The sequence below is a fragment of the Periplaneta americana genome, chromosome 15 (genome assembly GCF_040183065.1).
Source record: "Periplaneta americana isolate PAMFEO1 chromosome 15, P.americana_PAMFEO1_priV1, whole genome shotgun sequence".
Lineage (NCBI taxonomy): Eukaryota > Metazoa > Arthropoda > Insecta > Blattodea > Blattidae > Periplaneta > Periplaneta americana.
The window spans coordinates 99,978,658-99,996,914 of record NC_091131.1 but is presented as its reverse complement, the minus strand read 5'-3'; the positions used below and the strand labels follow the sequence as shown (position 1 = coordinate 99,996,914).

Genomic DNA, 18,257 nt, shown 5'->3' with positions numbered 1-18,257 from the left:
CAGGTTGCGGAAAATATTATTGATGTGGGGAAGAAGTGGCTCCCAGGTGCTCCCTGATATAGTACTACATTCTTAGTTGCTGTTCGTAGTTGTTGAACTCATAAAATAATCTGGTTTAAACTCAGGGACAGGTGTTGATACCTTTTTTGTTTATTACATATACTGATTGTTACATATAAATTTGTTTTCTCTTAACAGTGTCGCATATGTATCAAGATCTGGTGGTATGTCAAACGAGTTGAATAATATCATTTCAAAGGCTACAAATGGTGTTTTGGAGGGTGTGGCCATTGGTGGTGACAGGTACCCAGGCACAAACTTCATGGATCACATCATGAGGTACCAGGCAGACCCTAAGGTTTGTGTGTATATATATAAAGTCTGATCCGTTTGGGTATGGATAATATTAATTTATTATTATAAAGCTATTATGACAGTAGGAAAAATTTCTTGCTGGTTATATTCTGATTAAAAGATGGGAGTTTCCATATATGACAATTAACAATGCATAATCTGAACGGACAAATGAAAATCATAGATGATTAAAATGGCTACTATAAATCAACAGTGAGAACAATGTGTTCTTTGGTATGCTAAATTTGAGAGTGTTAAAAGAGTTCAAAGGGAATTTCGACGTGAGTATGGTGTGCGTAATGTACCTAAATATGATTCAATAATGTTGTGGTATTGAACATTTGTAGAAACAAGTTCTGTGTTAAAAAAACATGCAGGAGGTCGCAGGTGAAACCCAATACGAGAAGCAGCTATCTCTTGGCTTGGTCCCCAAACTCCCCAGATCTAACCCCTCCTGACTACTTCGTGTAGAGTTTTGTTAAAGACATTGTCTTTTCACAAAAACCCTGGAACATTGATGATCTGAGAGTAAAAGCTTTTCAACAAATCACCCCTCTTATGTTACAATGTACATGGGCTGAATTTCATCACTATTATGAGTTGTGCAGGGTGTGCAATGGGGGTCATGTTGAGCTCTGAGGAATCTCCCATCTTTCAGTATTATATGCACAAAGTTTTTCAACAAATAAAGTTCAGTAGTAAGTGTTTTACTACGATGTTTTTATTTTAGCCATACCCAAACGGATCATCCTGTATTTTTGTCTCTCTCTCTCTCTCTCTCTCTCTCTGTAGTTACATAGTGATTTAAATTATCAGAACCTTTCGTAATTAGTCTTCACATATACATGTAGTGCTTTCCTATGGATTGAATTATTTTATGTGCAAAAAACACATTTTAATGTTTTTACAGGAGAGCAAATTGAAAAGTTTCAAGACACTCTATATATTTTATTGTCTTGGTTTATCATTCTTCTTCAAAGTTCTCTGGACCAAATAGGGTTTTATGCTGTCCACTTTTATTATTAACTATACAAAACTATGCTAGCTGGGCTATCAAATGAAATCAAAAACAAAAATATCTCATTTTGGACTTATCAGGTTTTTCCCATGGATTTTTCATATGTATTGTAGAGAAATATTGTTTCATATAATCATATTATCGAAGACATTAAAAACTCAAGTTTGAATGGGTTTTCTTCATATAGTAATAACCAGTAAATTCAGTACTAACATTGTACAGTATCATTAATGATTCATTTGGTTGAAAAATGAATGTTATATTTTACGTGAGATCTTCTCACATAACTATATTCTAAATTCTTTTTTTATCTAGTTTCTTTTCACAAACATTTTTATTTTCATTAAATGGAACTTAAATTCTATAATGAATGACATTTGTTTTCTTATTAACTTTTGCTCGTATTTTTAATTACTTTTAATTCATTAATTATTTATTTGAACAGGTTAAAATGATTGTGTTACTGGGTGAAGTGGGCGGTGTAGAAGAGTACGATGTATGTGAAGCACTGACAAGTGGTCGCATTGACAAGCCATTAGTAGCATGGTGTATAGGAACTTGTGCAGGTATGTCACAGATATACAAATAACTCATTATAAGAAAATGTTGACACACAATCTTGATATGCTTCTTAAATTATAATTTTGTTTTAATCCAATAATGTTTTCTCTCCTGCTAAGGGAAGAAAAAAAAAATAGAATTTCTGCTAAGAGAGAATGATAATTTATTGCCACTAGACTGAACTTGCAAAATTCTAGGATTACCGGTAAAAAAAAAGGTTAATTTGGCAACAATGCTACTGAACTGAAACAAGAAAGAGGAAGAGACTAACATCAAGACAAATTGTATTGACTGCTACACAGCAAAAGGAATGCCAAAAGTAATATTTAAAAAAAAATAAATGTTTGTCATGAGAAGATTTATTTTTATAGAAGAACAAAGATGTTTGTGAAAATGGTTATATTATAGAGCGTGTTGACGTAAATATAATTTGCTTTGACAAATCACTTCATACTTTTAAGTTTTTAATTTTCTTTGGTATAGTAGTGGTTAAATTAGAGAATATATATATATATATATATATATATATATATATATATATATATATATATATGACTGCACAAATCGTTTCTGAATGAACTGGCCCTCTTCATAATTAGAGAGTCTGTCAAACTTTTACGAAACCACCTATATGGACTCTAATACAGTGTACTGAAAAAACTAACGAAACATTATCTTTTTTCTTTCTTTTGTTAGCTTTCATTGCTTCTTTACTTGTAACTTTTTTTATTCTCTAAATTGCCATTGTTTGTTTGTTTGTGTACTTGTTTACTTTTTTTCTTACTCTGTTTTCTTTCACCATTTATATTGTTTTGTATGCTTTGTCTAATGACAGCCTCTAATTTGAGGAAGCACAATAAAAAATAAAAAAATATATAAAGCAATTTCAGTGTAGAGAATGTTGCTTACATATTCATTTGGATAAATATTTTTGTGCCTCAGTAAATACTTTTAATAAAAATTAACTTAAAATCAAAATTGGATATACATTTTCTTACAGTATGATCTGATATAAAGTATTAATGACACATTTAGGTGGTAACACTGTTCGCAACAGCTGCAAAAGTTTCAACGAAACTTATATAAAAAAATGTTGCAGCTGGAACCTTGGGACCCTGTTCACATTGCCAGTTTAAAGCTTCATGCAGCAGGAAAAGGTTGCGAATAGTTAGTTTAGTAGTCACTGCTTTCTGATTGCACTGTTGTTGACACGTCACAGCACGCAAATTGTTCAGTTTGGTTTGTATTGCAGCACTGGAGAAGTAGCAACATGTGGCCTTTGCTTTACTTAAGATGCCCTTTGTCATTTATTAGGAAACATTTGTTGGCAAGAAAATTAGTCACACTTGATCGAAAACTATGTCTCTCGTTTTTTAGTAGTAGTTGTAAATTAGCAAATTATACTGTCATATATCTATTTTTTTTCTAATTAAATAAATTGAATAAAAAGTAAAAATGTTAAAAAGTATTTATTCTTCATATTATTAATATCCATCTTTTTAGGTATGTTCACATCTGAAGTTCAGTTTGGCCATGCTGGATCATGTGCTAACTCAGACCGGGAAACTGCTCTCTCTAAGAACAAATCTTTGGGTGAAGCTGGTGCCCATGTACCACAGTCTTTTGATTCTTTGGGCGATATCATTCATGAAGTGTACGATGGCTTGGTACAGTCTGGAGTTATTATGCCTGAACCAGAGGTTCCACCACCCACAGTTCCTATGGATTACTCCTGGGCGAGGGTAAGTAGCTTGCATCAATTTAATTAATATGACTGAGTTGATATGGTCATTAAATATTGTATGAAAACTTTCAGCATTACAGAATAGTATATTTCATCAACAACAGTGAGACAGAGTTACTTTTTTTGTTATAAATTACGAAGTAATATGTACAGATTTACTGAAATGTACCTATGTATTTGTAAGGTTATTTTATTTGAATACTTTTGGCTCTGAGAAAAGATTTTATACCATTGATGTTGTTTGTTGACAGGAGCTGGGCCTGATCCGTAAACCAGCATCATTTATGACAAGTATTTGTGATGAGAGAGGACAGGAGCTGAACTATGCTGGAATGCCAATTAGTGATGTAAGTTTTAAAATGGGAGAGAATAAGGAATTGTATGTTTTGTATAACCAGTGTATGTATGTTGAGTGTGGCATTAAAGTTCAAATTTCTTTAACATTAGTTGATAGTAACAAGTTCACTACTTAGGCTACTTTTCTTTTTAACGTTCCCCCCCCCCCCCATTGTACACTGGGCTGCAAAAGAAATGCCGATGCGAAATTATATCATTTTCCCAGAACTTTAGCAAACATGGCGAGAGGTGGAAAGCTATTTTCCTGAGATTAGTTTTTTGAAAACATGTAAATATGACTTTTATAACATGTTCACATTATTATTTAATATGAATTGATTTAAATTTATTATTTTAAATTATTCATATGCTTTTATTTTACAACAATAATAAGAATACTGTTCCGCGCCGTGGCATCGCAGTCTAAGGCATCCCGCCTAGGACTCGCGTTACAGAATGTGTGCTGGTTGGATTCCTCATGGGGAAGAAATTTTCTCATGACTGGTGCCCACCCAGCATCGTGATGCACTTGGGGAGCTACGATAGGTAGCGAAATCTGGTTGCGAATACCAGCTATAACAGTTGGGGGGGATCATCGTGCTAACCACATGATACCTCCATTCTGGTTGGATGATCGTCCACCTCTGCTTCGGCATATGGGCGTGAGGCCAGCAGCCGACTGATCGGTCTAGGCCCTTCACGGGCTGTAGCGCCATGGATTATTATTATTATTATAATAAGAATACTACACGAAAATCACAGCCTTCCTTATTATCCATGGATGTTGTCATTGTACAGTTACAGTCAATTACATTTCATATTGTATTAACAAAAGAATGTATCAATTTTGTTATAAATATAAATACAAAATGTTGTTATAAATACAGACACAGAACTGAAAATTTAATCTCATTGAAACATTTTACTACACATTTCTCCTTTGCATGCTACTAACCTATCTAGTTTGTTCTTAATGAGGTTAACTTAAGTTTGTTTATTGATTATCTTAGTTCTTTTGAATGGAATTCTGTAATTAGCAGTAATGGATTTTGATAACATTAGTTTATTAAAGACATACACGAACAAGGTGAATGATGTAATGATAACAAAGCAATAATAGAGTTTACATGCAATGTCTTTTGTGTGTATCTATTTCTATTGTTTCCTAAGTGAAGTCCTCGTAACATGATATTTAAAATTGATAGAGACTTCAACTCGGCATTTCTTTTGCAGCCCAGTGTACTGATTTGACTCAATATTTGCTCAAGTTCTTACTTATTTGTACTTTTTTAAAATCTGAAACTTTTTCATGTGTCTATATGTCTCTCTATTGATCTTCATTGCAAGTTTCTACTTTTCTAGAAACTTTCTTCTTTACCGAAATTTCTTTAATAGATCCTTTAACAAGGTGTAAAAATATGTAAATAATTTATTAGACATTTTTATGTCACTTATAGTTTTGTATGTCTATATGCAGGTTCTGAAGCGTGATGTTGGTATTGGTGGAGTAGTATCCCTCCTGTGGTTCCAGCGCTGCCTTCCTCCCTATGTCTGCAAATTCTTTGAAATGTGTCTGATGGTAACAGCTGACCATGGACCAGCTGTGTCAGGCGCACACAACACTATTGTTTGTGCACGTGCAGGCAAGGATCTTGTATCATCCGTTGTCTCAGGCTTGCTCACAATTGTAAGTGTGACTTTCAGATCAGATATTGTCTTGCACAAAAATTAATTATTATATGTAAGATAGTGCTATTTAGATCTGTATTTAATTTCACGGATCATTAAACTCAAAATGAAGCCACCGGTGTAGTTCAGTCGGCAAGAGGCACTTGCCTTCTGATCTAGAGCTGCGCCTCGGGTGTGGGTTTGATTCCTATTTGGGCTGATAAACTGGTTGGGTTTTTTCGAGCTTTTCTTCAACTGGGAGGCAAACAACAAGTAATCTATGGCGAATCCTCAGCCTCATTTCGTCAAATACCATCTTGCTATCACCAATTCAGTCATTGCTAGCAGTTGATTCAGCATCGTTAAATAACCAACTAAAAAACTCAAAATGATAGTTACTGTGAAACCAACAAAATAAATAAATAAATAAGATGAAATAATTGTTTCATCGTGAAAACAAATTCTTAAAATTGCATCTTATTGTTCAGGGGTCACTATACTTGTCTTTAACTCGAAGGTTCATAAGTTCAAATTCAGTCAAAGATAAATGGCTTTATGAGAAACATAATATTTTCTGCTTGGTTCGAGAAGGGGCATAAAACTGTGTGTTGCAGCTGTTTAGTTTAGTTTTATGGCATTTAAAAGAATCCTGCCCCAATATGAAAGCACTCTGGACAAAATTTACCTGTTATTTCCCATCCACAGAAAATCCAACTCAGCTAGTTACCACCCTTGTCTATTATTCTCTAGTTGGGAGTAAATAATAACATTTCTCTTTCTAGATTACCCAGCTCAGAAATGTAAATTGTCGCTGAAACATTGGCATAGTTCATTAAAATCTTAGTTAACCATTTCTGAATACATAAGAAACCAAGCAATTATGTCTCAATGATGTTGTAACATTTGTTGTTTGGTATGTTTCAAAGATCCATCTATTTGTAGGTTACTGTTTGTTTTTGTTACATACACAGAACAGATGAACTTTATAACTACTGTACATTTCAGGGTGACAGGTTTGGTGGTGCCCTAGATGGTGCTGCAAGACAATTCAGTGAAGCTTATGATTCTGGCCTTCATCCAATGGAATTTGTTAATGCAATGAGAAAGAAGGGCCAACTTATCATGGGTATAGGACACAGAGTTAAATCAGTAAGTAGGCCTATATCACTAACATATTATATATTTTCTTTACAAATAATAAATGAAAGTTCGTGATGTAAATCATTGTGGGTGTAACTTTTTAAAGATTCAGCGTAATTTAATATTAATTTTTGCAGTTAAAGAGAAATCTGTTTATTATTCGGTTAATTAGTGAGTAGTACAGTCTTAGAAACAATTCATAGTGCACAGATATTTTATAAATCCCAGAAAGGAGGTACTACTCATGATCAGAGGACGAGCGACTAGATTCACAAGCAAACCACTAGTTGACTGTGAAACCAGGTGGCCCAGGTTCGAATCCCTGGTTGAGGTTTTTTCTGAAGTTTTCCCTCAACCCAATATGAGCAAATGTTGGGTAACTATCGGGCTGGACCCTGGACTCATTTCACCAGCATTATCACCTTCATTCAGATGCTAAATAACCTAAGATGTTGATACAGCATCATAAAATAACCCACTACAAAAAAAAGAAGACATGAAAAGTAAAGAACTATTTCTTCCCTTCTGCCCCGAGAACTTCTTTAAGGTTTATGTGTAGAGCATTTTTATTTTGGACAGACTGTAGTTTTGAGTATGTGTGATACACTGTAAAAAATAATAAATAATAAAATTACCATAATCCTCTTTTGTGCAGATTAACAATCCTGATATGCGGGTGAAGATAATCAAGGAATTTGTCTTGGAGAGTTTCCCAGCACATCCTCTTTTGAATTATGCCTTGGAAGTAGAAAAAATCACAACATCCAAGAAACCAAATCTCATCCTTAATGTAGATGGTGTAATTGCTGTTTCATTTGTTGATCTCCTGAGACATAGTGGAAGTTTCACCAGGTATGTAACACATGAATTGAAAAAAAAAATAAAAAAGAAAATACCTGGTTCATGAATAATGAAGTTCATAAACTGAACTTGTATCTTTTTTGTAACCACCATATTACTGCAAAAATGCGTGAAATTTGGAATTAACTGTAAAGTGATGATATTTCTAATAATATTTTGTTTTATTTCTACAGGGAAGAAGCCCAAGAATACATAGAAATGGGTTCCATCAACAGTCTTTTTGTTTTGGGAAGAAGTATTGGTTTCATTGGTAAGTTTCTAAATGGCTTTCCTCCCTCTGTTATACAAGATGTCCTGTGACTTGATGGCCATAGCTTAAGAGAGTATTGGTGAGGTCATTTTAAGTCGAAAATGTCATGTCAATATATGTCCGAAACTCACTTGATTCATAGATTTGGACATTTTAATTTTATCAACTCTAAACAAATCAGCGTAATATTCATTCTTCTTGACTTAATAGTACATTATGCAACGAGCCTATAATGGTAGTAATTAAGATACAAGTATGACTGTTTATGAAACGAGCGCAAGCGAGTTTCATAATTTTCATACGAGCGTCTTAATTACCATTATAGGCAAGTTTCATACGACTTTTTATGCTCGACCATATTTCTAACTTGAAAGTATTGAAAATTAGGTCTTTTTATGGTTAAGTGAGAACTGACCTGAATTGTGAGATGTGCGCAGACGTGAAAGTATTGATTTTTTCCGAGGCCGAATGTCATTGACCTTGGCACAGAATGAGAATGAACATTAGTCTGATGTAACCTGGAAAATGATTTAGAATTGAAAAACGAGATGACAAATTGAATTTATTTGAATATTATTTACAATTAACGCTAATTATTATAGTAACAGAACATAACCTTCTGCGACAGTATTGGATTTCCAGCCTCCGTGACTTTTCGCTAATTGTCTGTCGATTGCATATCTGAGAATAATCGATATAACGGTACAAAGCTGACTTGTCATTGGCTGAAGACCTGTACTTTAATGACATGCATTAAAGGACTGCTACCAGGTGTATAATTACTACATTTTGGCATGGTCGAGCATAAACTTTATTATTTAACACTCAGCATGTAACATTTCAATGTGATACTTGTTGAAAATTTCCTCGTGCTGCCTTTATACAAATAAAGTATCAAAGAGATTAAGGTCAGGTGATCTCGGTGGCCAAGGTACAGCACCTTCTCTTCCAATTGAACAATTTTGATTAAGGAATGCAGTAACTTGCTTGTCAAAATGAGGAGGTTCACGATCCTGCTGTATCCACATCTGCCTTCTTCCAATAATCCTGGCAGTTCATTCTGTAAAAAATAGAGCTAGTACTCGGATATTAAAAGTCATCACATTATAAGTGGTCCTATGAGTTGGTTGTTAAGTATACGACACCAAATGTTCACAGAAAATTATTGTTGAAAATAGATTTCACATAAGGATTGTCAAGTAACAATGAATGTGAATTCCGAGTATTCACAATGTCCATAAATAAACAGAATATTGGCATATTTCTCACTTATAAATGCATCCATTTCCACTGAAACATAATAAATAAAGTTATCATAGCAACAACAGTAACTGTTTATTACATTCTGATTCACGCCTGTAACAGATTCAAAATTAAAACTGATTGTAACTCCATTATGATTGAGTTTTGGATATATGTACATATTACATTTTCAACTCAAAATTACCTCATCAGTACACCCTTAAGCTATGGTGATTGAGTCCTAGGACACTATTTTAAGGCACAATTAAAGGTAAAAGTAAAGGTAATCCCTTCACATGCCATGAAGATACTTGGAGGGTATGGAGGTAGAGTGGAATGCTTTTTTGACCTCGGCATTAGAATGAGGTGTTGTGGTTGGCACCATGCTCTGATCGCTTTTTACCCCCGAGAAAGATCTGGTACTCAATTTGATAGATTTAAGGTGCAGTTGTATGCAATAAATGTTGCTCCTCATAAGTCGGTAATTTTCACCAACAGGAACTGTGTTTGTTCGACATTGTGGGATAGACCTTAGTGGTTGAATGGTTACATTGCTCGCTATTAGACCAGAGATTTGTGGGTTCAGACCCATCTGCGAGTGTTGGAAGATTGATACAAATTCTTAACGTAGTTCAGTTTGAAAGCAAATAAAACTGGAGCTTCCATATTATAGATTCATAGTACGCATAAGAATTCTGTCTTTGAATGAAAGGGTTCTTGGCAAAATTTATGCACCGTTTCTCTCCTATAATCACATCAGTATTTTTCTCTGCAGGTCACTTCTACCATCTTATCACAGGGCCTTTCTCCCAACTTCACATGAGTAATGAAAATGCAGTTAAAATTTGTTTCAGAACTAATATCATTATTATTTCATTATTGTTATGTTAAAGTCATAACTTTCACTTAGCAGTTACTCAGACCTTCTTTTATCACTGTAGATAAACCGACAGCATTCCTCTATCATTTGGTTGAGTCTTAAAATTTTAATTCAAACTTATTTATTTTTGTTTGGCATTTCAGTGGTTTGCAAATGGAAAAGAATCTTTTGCTAATCTGTACTAATGTTTAATATTTGAGTGGTTATGTCATAGGCTTGGGAAAACGGAGGAAGTCATGTAACAGTTGCTTACTTTACGGGGCCCTTTTCTTTAAATTAGTTTAAACAGTTGTATAATATTACGTAGACTCTCAATTCCTAACATAAAATATTTTCAGGAAAGAGCCTAACACCCCAGCTACTAGTCTTTACAGAGAGGCCAGCAGGAACAGGTGGGTTAAAACGAGATGTGACATAACCACTCTGTGAGATAGTAATATTCCTAAAATAATTTCAGTGATGTGCGACACAAGAAAAGGATTGTAAGTGATGTATCAGAAAATTCTGTTCCTCGACAGTCATCTTTGAGATCCTCTGATGCTTTAAAAAGTACACAGACACAAGTCACATTATTCTGGAATCATACAGTTTTAGAATACAAGAAAGACATGTGTATATATACCAGTATTAAATAATTAAATTAAGAAATATATTTAAATTTCCTGTCCTTCTAACAGGGGTGTATACAAGGGAGGGGGTTACTGGGTTTGGATCCCCCCCCCCCGAAGTTAAAAAAATGCCATATTTAAATTTGAGTATTTTCTTATCCATGATCGTTTTCCCTTCTCTAATTTTTCACTGTCAGAGTAACAAAATCTACATCGACATAAAGTATAGTCTTAACCTTCCTTCAGTATAATCCCTGTGCTTGATGCTGTGGCACGTTCGAATTATAACAATTCTATCTTTATTATAGAGAGATCTACTGCCTAGTACCGACCTTGTAATAAAATGAAGCCAATACAATATGAAATTAACTTGTTTGTTAAAAATTGGGTAGCTATTAAAAAATTACATTTCAAAGATTTTATAAGGATATTCATGAATATGTTCTATTAGAACATAGTATAATATTAATAAGTATACAGTAACATAATAATAATATTAATAATAATAATAATAATAATAATAATAATAATAATACAAAAAATTTAAAATACCAGTAATGTAAATTGTAAACAATTTTAATAAAAACCCCTCCCCCTTGACAAAATTATGCATACGCCAATGCCTTCTAATATGCCCCTTGTCTGCTTTGTGGATTACTATCATGAAACCACTGTGGTTGCCCACCTTAAATTCTCTCCTTACTTCCCCCTCTCTCCAATGAGAATTCTGGTATAACAGTTGTACAGGGATAATAAATTCGGATATTGAGGCCTTCAAATCAGAAATAGACTTCAACTTTGCCAAGATAGGAGAATTCCAGAAAGGTCATAGTTAACCCACCTGGAATTCCCTTTTCCCCTTTCCTTCCCACAATTAAAATTTGGTACCACAATTTTACAGAGATAATGAATTCTGCTGTTGATTCACCCAAGTGAAAAGTGAACCTCAACTTTGCCAAGCTGGGAGAATTTCAGTAAGGTTTAAGTTAATCATAACTGGAGACAATGAAGACCAGCAAACATAAAGTTAAACATATGTATATTATAAATGACAGCTGGCTACGAACTGGAAGGTCCAGGGTTCGATCCCAGGTGGTGACGGGATTTTTCTCATTGTCAAACTTCCAGAACGGCCCTGAGGTTCACTCGGCCTCCTATAAAATTGAGTACCGGGTCTTTCTGGGGGGTAAAAGGCGGTCAGAGCGTGGTGCCGACCACACCACCTCATTCTAGTGCCGAGGTCATGGAAAGCATAGGGCTTTACCTCCATGCCCCTCAAGTGCCTTCATGGCATGTGACGGGGATACCTTATTATAAATGGGCCCTAAAGACTTGGTGTATTTATTTTTGACTTAGGAGGAAAGTGTGTACAGTATTTAAAGAACTTCATATTTTCAGGTCATTTCATGGACCAGAAACGCCTGAAGCAAGGTCTGTACCGTCATCCGTGGGATGATATCTCATACGTCTTGCCTGAACAGTATACCAACTGAACTATGCAGTGAGAGAAGTCATAATTTAAGCTTGTGTTAGTTGCCAACAGGCAGAACAGATTTATACGTATAAACGTCCACATACAGTAAACAGAGTCATAATTTCATGTTGTTAAAGAGAGCACACTGTAGAAATGTTTTGCACTGTAATGTTACAGATAATTTAATTAATTATTCTTGACAATTTTATTCGTCATATTGATCATGTCAACATGCAAAGAGGCAGTGCAGTGATAACAGTGATAAATGCTTAAGGACGAATATCACTTCTGATGAAGAGAAATTATTGAACTTCATGAAAGATGATGGTTTTGTCATAGCTTGTTTGGGTAGAGGTATTAGTCGCAATAGTTAGAAGAGATCTACGGAAAATGAGCACATCCTTGAGTGAAAGCATGTGGTATGTCAACAACGAGTTAATTGTTTTAAGTATGAAAATGCCAAATGGTTTGACTGAAACATGATCTAGAAGATGCAAATGTTCTTGTTATATTCATCTGTTACGTACTCTCCTTTCATTTTGCCATGTCATTTCTCATTTTATAAGTATGTAAGTGCATTTATTTATTATTAGGTATGTAATTCTTCTAAATTGCTTATTCTGACTGCAGTAAACTACGTACTTCCTGTGAATTTAGTCTGTGATAGAGGTCATGAATGAAAATATGCTTTTGCACTTGTAAAGAAGTATATAAAATGTGTGCTTTGGTATAGATATGTATGTTTGACACATCCTTAGAAAGATTTCTCATTTAGTGCAGCTCCACACGAACCAAAATTTCAAAGATTATTCCTATTTCATTACAGGTCGTGAGATTAATACTTCAAAAGATTTGTTATATTTTGTAAGGGATTATAAATATACTCTTCCAATTTTCATGATATAAGATATATATTTATACAGATGTAAATAATATATTTAGGCATTTCAGCGGGGATGAAGATGAGATTGGGGTGGTTTTAAGTATTTTTTTTATTAATTTTCCTATTTCTTTATTAATATACATTGCAGCACAGCTCAGTTTCTGTCGTATGTGCATTGCTCTTGCGGGTGACTCCTCAGTTTGGATGTGTTTTTAACATTATTTTAAGTTCCCATAATCCAAATGCCAGTTGTGGGCTTTTGATTTGTGTGCCAAGAACTGTATGTGCAATCTGCAAGAAATAAATTATTCTTCACATTCCATATCCTAATCGTTGTGCCACCATTACTGAACCAGTTACCTTATATTGTGATCCAGACCATTTTTGTTTCGGCCAGATATTGTTTTGGTTTTTAATCAATTGCACTGGGCCTAATTTAGCTGTTGCTTGCATCTCAATCATGTAAATGAAATAGATACAGTGTGGCTGATAATTAATTGAAACTGTAAATCCATACCCATTAAACAGGCTAATGACGCAAATGTCGAGGCTTTACAGCAACACAATTAGTTGCATGAAAACACCAACAGTTGTGAGTTATTAAAGTTGATACTGTATGTTAGGTTTGTGCAGTTACTTCATAATTAAAATGGCCTGTGTTTAAGAGCAGTAAGAATATAATCCTTTATGTGATGTGATCAGAGCATGTAATGTATGCACAAATATACTTCCAATTTTATGTTTCATTTATAAGTCTGAACATTTCTTTTGTACAATTCTTCTAGAAGTTTAAACATCATATGGAAGTAATAATTGTACTACCTAAGTGTATTATAAAGTAATTTTAGAATCAAATGCATTTTTATTACATCTAAGTTACAGTTCATTTAATGGACAAATAGTGTTGAGATGTTCCACTGTTCTGCAGTTGTATAGTTTGAAAAACAAACAACAAACTGAAAGGTTTCATATATATATATATGTATATATATATATATATATATATATATATATATATATATATAAAATAGAAAGATCTCCTGTTTAGGATTGACATAAGTAAGTGTGATATTCCTTCTCCCAGCATATCCTTTCTCCTGGCTTCAAAAGTTGTAGTTATACTTCCAACAAGAAATAATATAGCGAATCATATTTTACTAAATTATGGAATTTGATTTCAGGGGAAATCAGGAACGCACTCAGACAAACTGCACACAAATTATTATACTTCACACTCAGACTGCTGGCTCGTCAACTGAGAATAAGTGAAACAGAAAAAAGATGGGTAGGGATGTTAAAAGTCAGGCAGATATGGGTGTTTGGAAATTCTTCTTGTTGTGCAGAAGTTCAATGTCCTACATTCAGGATTCAAGGGCAAGTGGAACAAAAGCAGGGAGTGGTTGTTTTAATTTCTCCACAGCTAACCTTCCTATGCAAGAAATTTCCAGTCATCAAGTACAGTTAACCAAAAAAATTTTATGCTGGGCACCAAATAATCCAGAACCATTTTCTTATTACAAAATATGCAAATTTTGGGGTTTATGCAACAAACGCTTGAAAATATGCTACAATATATTAGGCACAATAGTCTATTGTATGCAGGAATGACTGAAGTATGTAAAAATATGCACGATTAACTTTGAATATTTATCACAGACGTTTAAAACATGTATAAAAATGTTTTTGCACGACTTTTAACTGGCCAGTATACATATGTATTTCCATCCAAACCCTAGCCCTAATCATGAATTATTTATTTAATTTTTTATTTCCCTGACTTTTTAAGACTTTCCCTGGCTTTTTTCAAAACTTATTTTTTTCCCTGATTTTCCATGACATTTCAGAATATAGGAACTAGAGTCGGGCAGACTGCCTCATATTATCGCCCGTTCTCGGTTGCGCAATCATCGTAGTCTCGCTCGGTGCGCGAGTACCTAACTTAGCCAAATGACTCATTGATAGAGAACACGAGATTCTCTTGGTCCCGGGATTACCGATACCAGGTCATTCCCGACAGTCTCGGAGGTCTAGGCGGGACTGTAGTACTGATAAGCAAGCGATATCGCTCGGGCCGTGCTCCTATAGGAAGCATTGGCTTATACACTTCCCGGTTCTTTAAATATATATCATGTCGTAGCTCCTATAATACTTAATCAATCGCGCTGTAATTTTTTGGATTGATAGCTCAATGTCTAAGGAAAACATAGGAAAAAAATCGAACTGAAAATATTTTTTGGAAAGTGAGAAAAAAAATATTAACTTCGATGGAGATTGATGTGTTCAGAATAGACATTTGCAACTTCAACTTTGTAGGCTGAAAACTTTTTTGTTTTTCACGTTAGATGGGGGGTCAAAGCGAGAGAAATGTTGAGAAAGGATGGAAATTACTTTTAAAAGTGATGGCCACTCAAAATCTTTACTGGTTCTCGAATAACGGCGAGTTAACCAAAGATCTGTTTGCGAAAGACTCATGACTCAAACGTTTGTTCCGTAAAATTTGTACGGAATCCTTCAACGCATGAAAACCCGTTATTGTACGGATGGTATTAAATAATATTTTAATACAGGTAGTTGAAAATGAGGCTATATAGTCCAAGATAGTTTACACTTTACAGTAATTAGGCTATCTTTTATAGCAACTAAATAAAAAAATAGTTTGTAACACAATGATGTGAAACATGAAAATATTAAAAGCTGGTTCACAATAAACCGGGAACGGAAACGGCAACGAGAACTAGAACGGAAATATTGTTAAAATAAATGTATTTAAATGTAAGCATTCACAATTAACTATTGTGAATGCTCACATTTAAATACTGTAGACTACATTTATTTTAACGTTATTTCCGTTCTCGTTTCTGTTCCCGGTTTATTGTGAACCAGCCTATACTATAGAAAACTACACTTTCTACTGGTGTGCACGTTATAAAGTATTGTTACAGAACAATCCTTATTGTATTGCAGCCATGTTGCAATATAAAATGACATAGACCTATATGGTTTACAATAATTATCCTATATGTTATAGGAACGAGAATAACAAATTAAGAATTAATAAGATTTCTAATTCGTTGTACCTAATGGTAACTTACAAGACAATAATAAATAATAACCATCATAATAATCCTGATAATCATAATCTTGATCATCCTAATGATTACGATAATGATAATGATAACAGTGATACTAATAATAATAATAATAATATAATAATAATAATTAATAACAATTAATAATAATAAGAAGAAGAATAATAATCCATCGCTGTAGAGTAACGGTTAGCACACCTGACTGTGAAACGATCGGGTTCCGGTTCGAATCTTGTTTGGGACAAGTTAACACTGGTTCACAATAAACCGGGAACGGAAACGACAACGATAACGGAAATATTCTTAAAATAAATGCATTTATATGTGAGCATTCACAATTAACTTTCACGTTCCCGGCCCCCGGGCTCCGGCAATCTTCTCGTTAATTGTGAATGCTCACATTTAAATGCATTTATTTAACATTATTTCTCGTTGTCGTTTCCGTTCCCGGTTTATTGTGAACCAGCCTTTACCTGGCTGAGTCTTCTCGCCTCAACCATTAAGAGCAAATGCTGGGTAACTTTCGGCGTTGGACCCTGGACTCATTTCAATGGCATTACCATCATCTCATTCAGATGCTAGATAGCGATAGCAGTTGATTAAGCGTCGTAAAGTAACTAATTTAATAATAATAATAATAATAATAATAATAATAATAATAATAATAATAACCGTTCCCTCTTTTATTCTCTGTTATGATATAGCAAATATAAATGACACTCTGGAGGAAACGCAGAATAAATATGGTGGGGGGGGGGGAAATGCCTGTTATTATTCGGTCGACAAGATTTTGTCATCCACCCTGCTCTCAAAAAACTTGAAAGTTAGAATTTATAAAACAGTTATATTACCGATTGTTCTGTATGGTTGTGAAATTTGGACTCTCACTTTGAGACAGGAACAGAATTAAGGCTGTTCGAGAATAAGATCCTTAGGAAGATATTTGGGGCTAAGAGGGATAGAGAATGGATGAAGTTGCACAACGTAGAACTACACGCATTGTACTCCTCACTTGACATTATTAGGAATATGAAATTCAGAGGTATGAGATGGGCAGAACATCTAGCAAGTATGGGCGAATCCAGAAATGCATATAGAATGTTAGTTGGATAGTCGGAGGGAAAAGACGTTTGGAGAGGCAGAGACGTAGATGGAAAGATAATATAAAAATGGATATGATGGTAGAGATTGGATTAATCTTGCTCAGGGTAGAGACCGATGGAAGGCTTATGTGAGAGCGGCAATGAACCTCCGAGTTCCTTAAAACGCGTTTGTAAGTAATTATGATCAATTTGTGAAAGGATCTACTCTATTTCGTAATTCTGTCCTTCCCCTTGCAAAAGTGTTTCCATTTCACATTCAGCATTTTATCAGTTGGGAAACAAAAATATCTTTTGTCAGAGTCTTTGGTCCCTTATAATAATATAAATAAGTATTAATTCATTTATTTCGTCCTTACACAGCGCAATAACAACGAAACGTCCAGATGTGAACGCGCAATATAATAATACAGTCGTGTGATATCCATTACTATAGCGTATACAAAACACTATCGAATGATTAAATATGGAATGTCAACGAAATGCTGATAGCGAGAAAATATATCATAGCACCAACCATAACTTGTTGTTGTTTTAGATTAGCTTAGGATTAGGTAACGACTGAAAGTGCTGCATTATTTTGCTTCTCCAGAAAGGCAATAAATAGTTCATTAAAATAGTGTGACTTCTGTAAGAATGTCTACAATCATAATGTGCTGTATTATTGCATACCACACTGCTGTGCCTTCTTAAATTACTTTGTGAACATTAATATTTCAGAAAGAGTCACGAATTGCAGTGATGAGCGGCAATTAAGCCAGCAGTCAGTGTACGCATTTCATAACGATAAGTCGGCCGTGCGATAACAGGCCGGGACCCGGTATTCCTCGTTCCCGAGAGTGCCAATCTCGAGAATACGATTCTCGGAACTGGCATTATCGGCCAGCTAGTCTCGCCTACGAGAACGAGCGGGAGTAAGAGGCTGTTTGCCCGACTCTAATAGGAACCCTTCATTCTCAAATTATAAATTTATCTCTTTGTGTCTGCCTTCAGACTAGCCAGCCCGGGTTCGATTCCTGGCAGGGTCAGAAATTTTCATTTAAAATTTC

The 18,257-nt window shown here is 34.5% G+C and overlaps 1 protein-coding gene across 6 annotated transcripts in view; it reads left to right on the top strand.

The window, feature by feature from the left end:
- Positions 1 to 13,874, top strand: part of ATPCL (ATP-citrate synthase) — a 161,551-nt gene extending 147,677 nt beyond the window's left edge. For all 6 annotated transcript variants that reach the window (XM_069847886.1, XM_069847881.1, XM_069847885.1 and 3 more), the window contains 9 exons: positions 199 to 358; positions 1,818 to 1,938; positions 3,437 to 3,675; positions 3,929 to 4,024; positions 5,491 to 5,700; positions 6,687 to 6,830; positions 7,477 to 7,673; positions 7,856 to 7,932; positions 12,061 to 13,874. In XM_069847886.1, the coding sequence (XP_069703987.1) occupies positions 199 to 358; positions 1,818 to 1,938; positions 3,437 to 3,675; positions 3,929 to 4,024; positions 5,491 to 5,700; positions 6,687 to 6,830; positions 7,477 to 7,673; positions 7,856 to 7,932; positions 12,061 to 12,155 (1,339 nt within the window). In that variant the 3' untranslated portion in view covers positions 12,156 to 13,874. The remainder of the gene's footprint in view (positions 1 to 198; positions 359 to 1,817; positions 1,939 to 3,436; positions 3,676 to 3,928; positions 4,025 to 5,490; positions 5,701 to 6,686; positions 6,831 to 7,476; positions 7,674 to 7,855; positions 7,933 to 12,060) is intronic.
- The last annotated feature ends 4,383 nt before the right edge of the window (positions 13,875 to 18,257 follow it).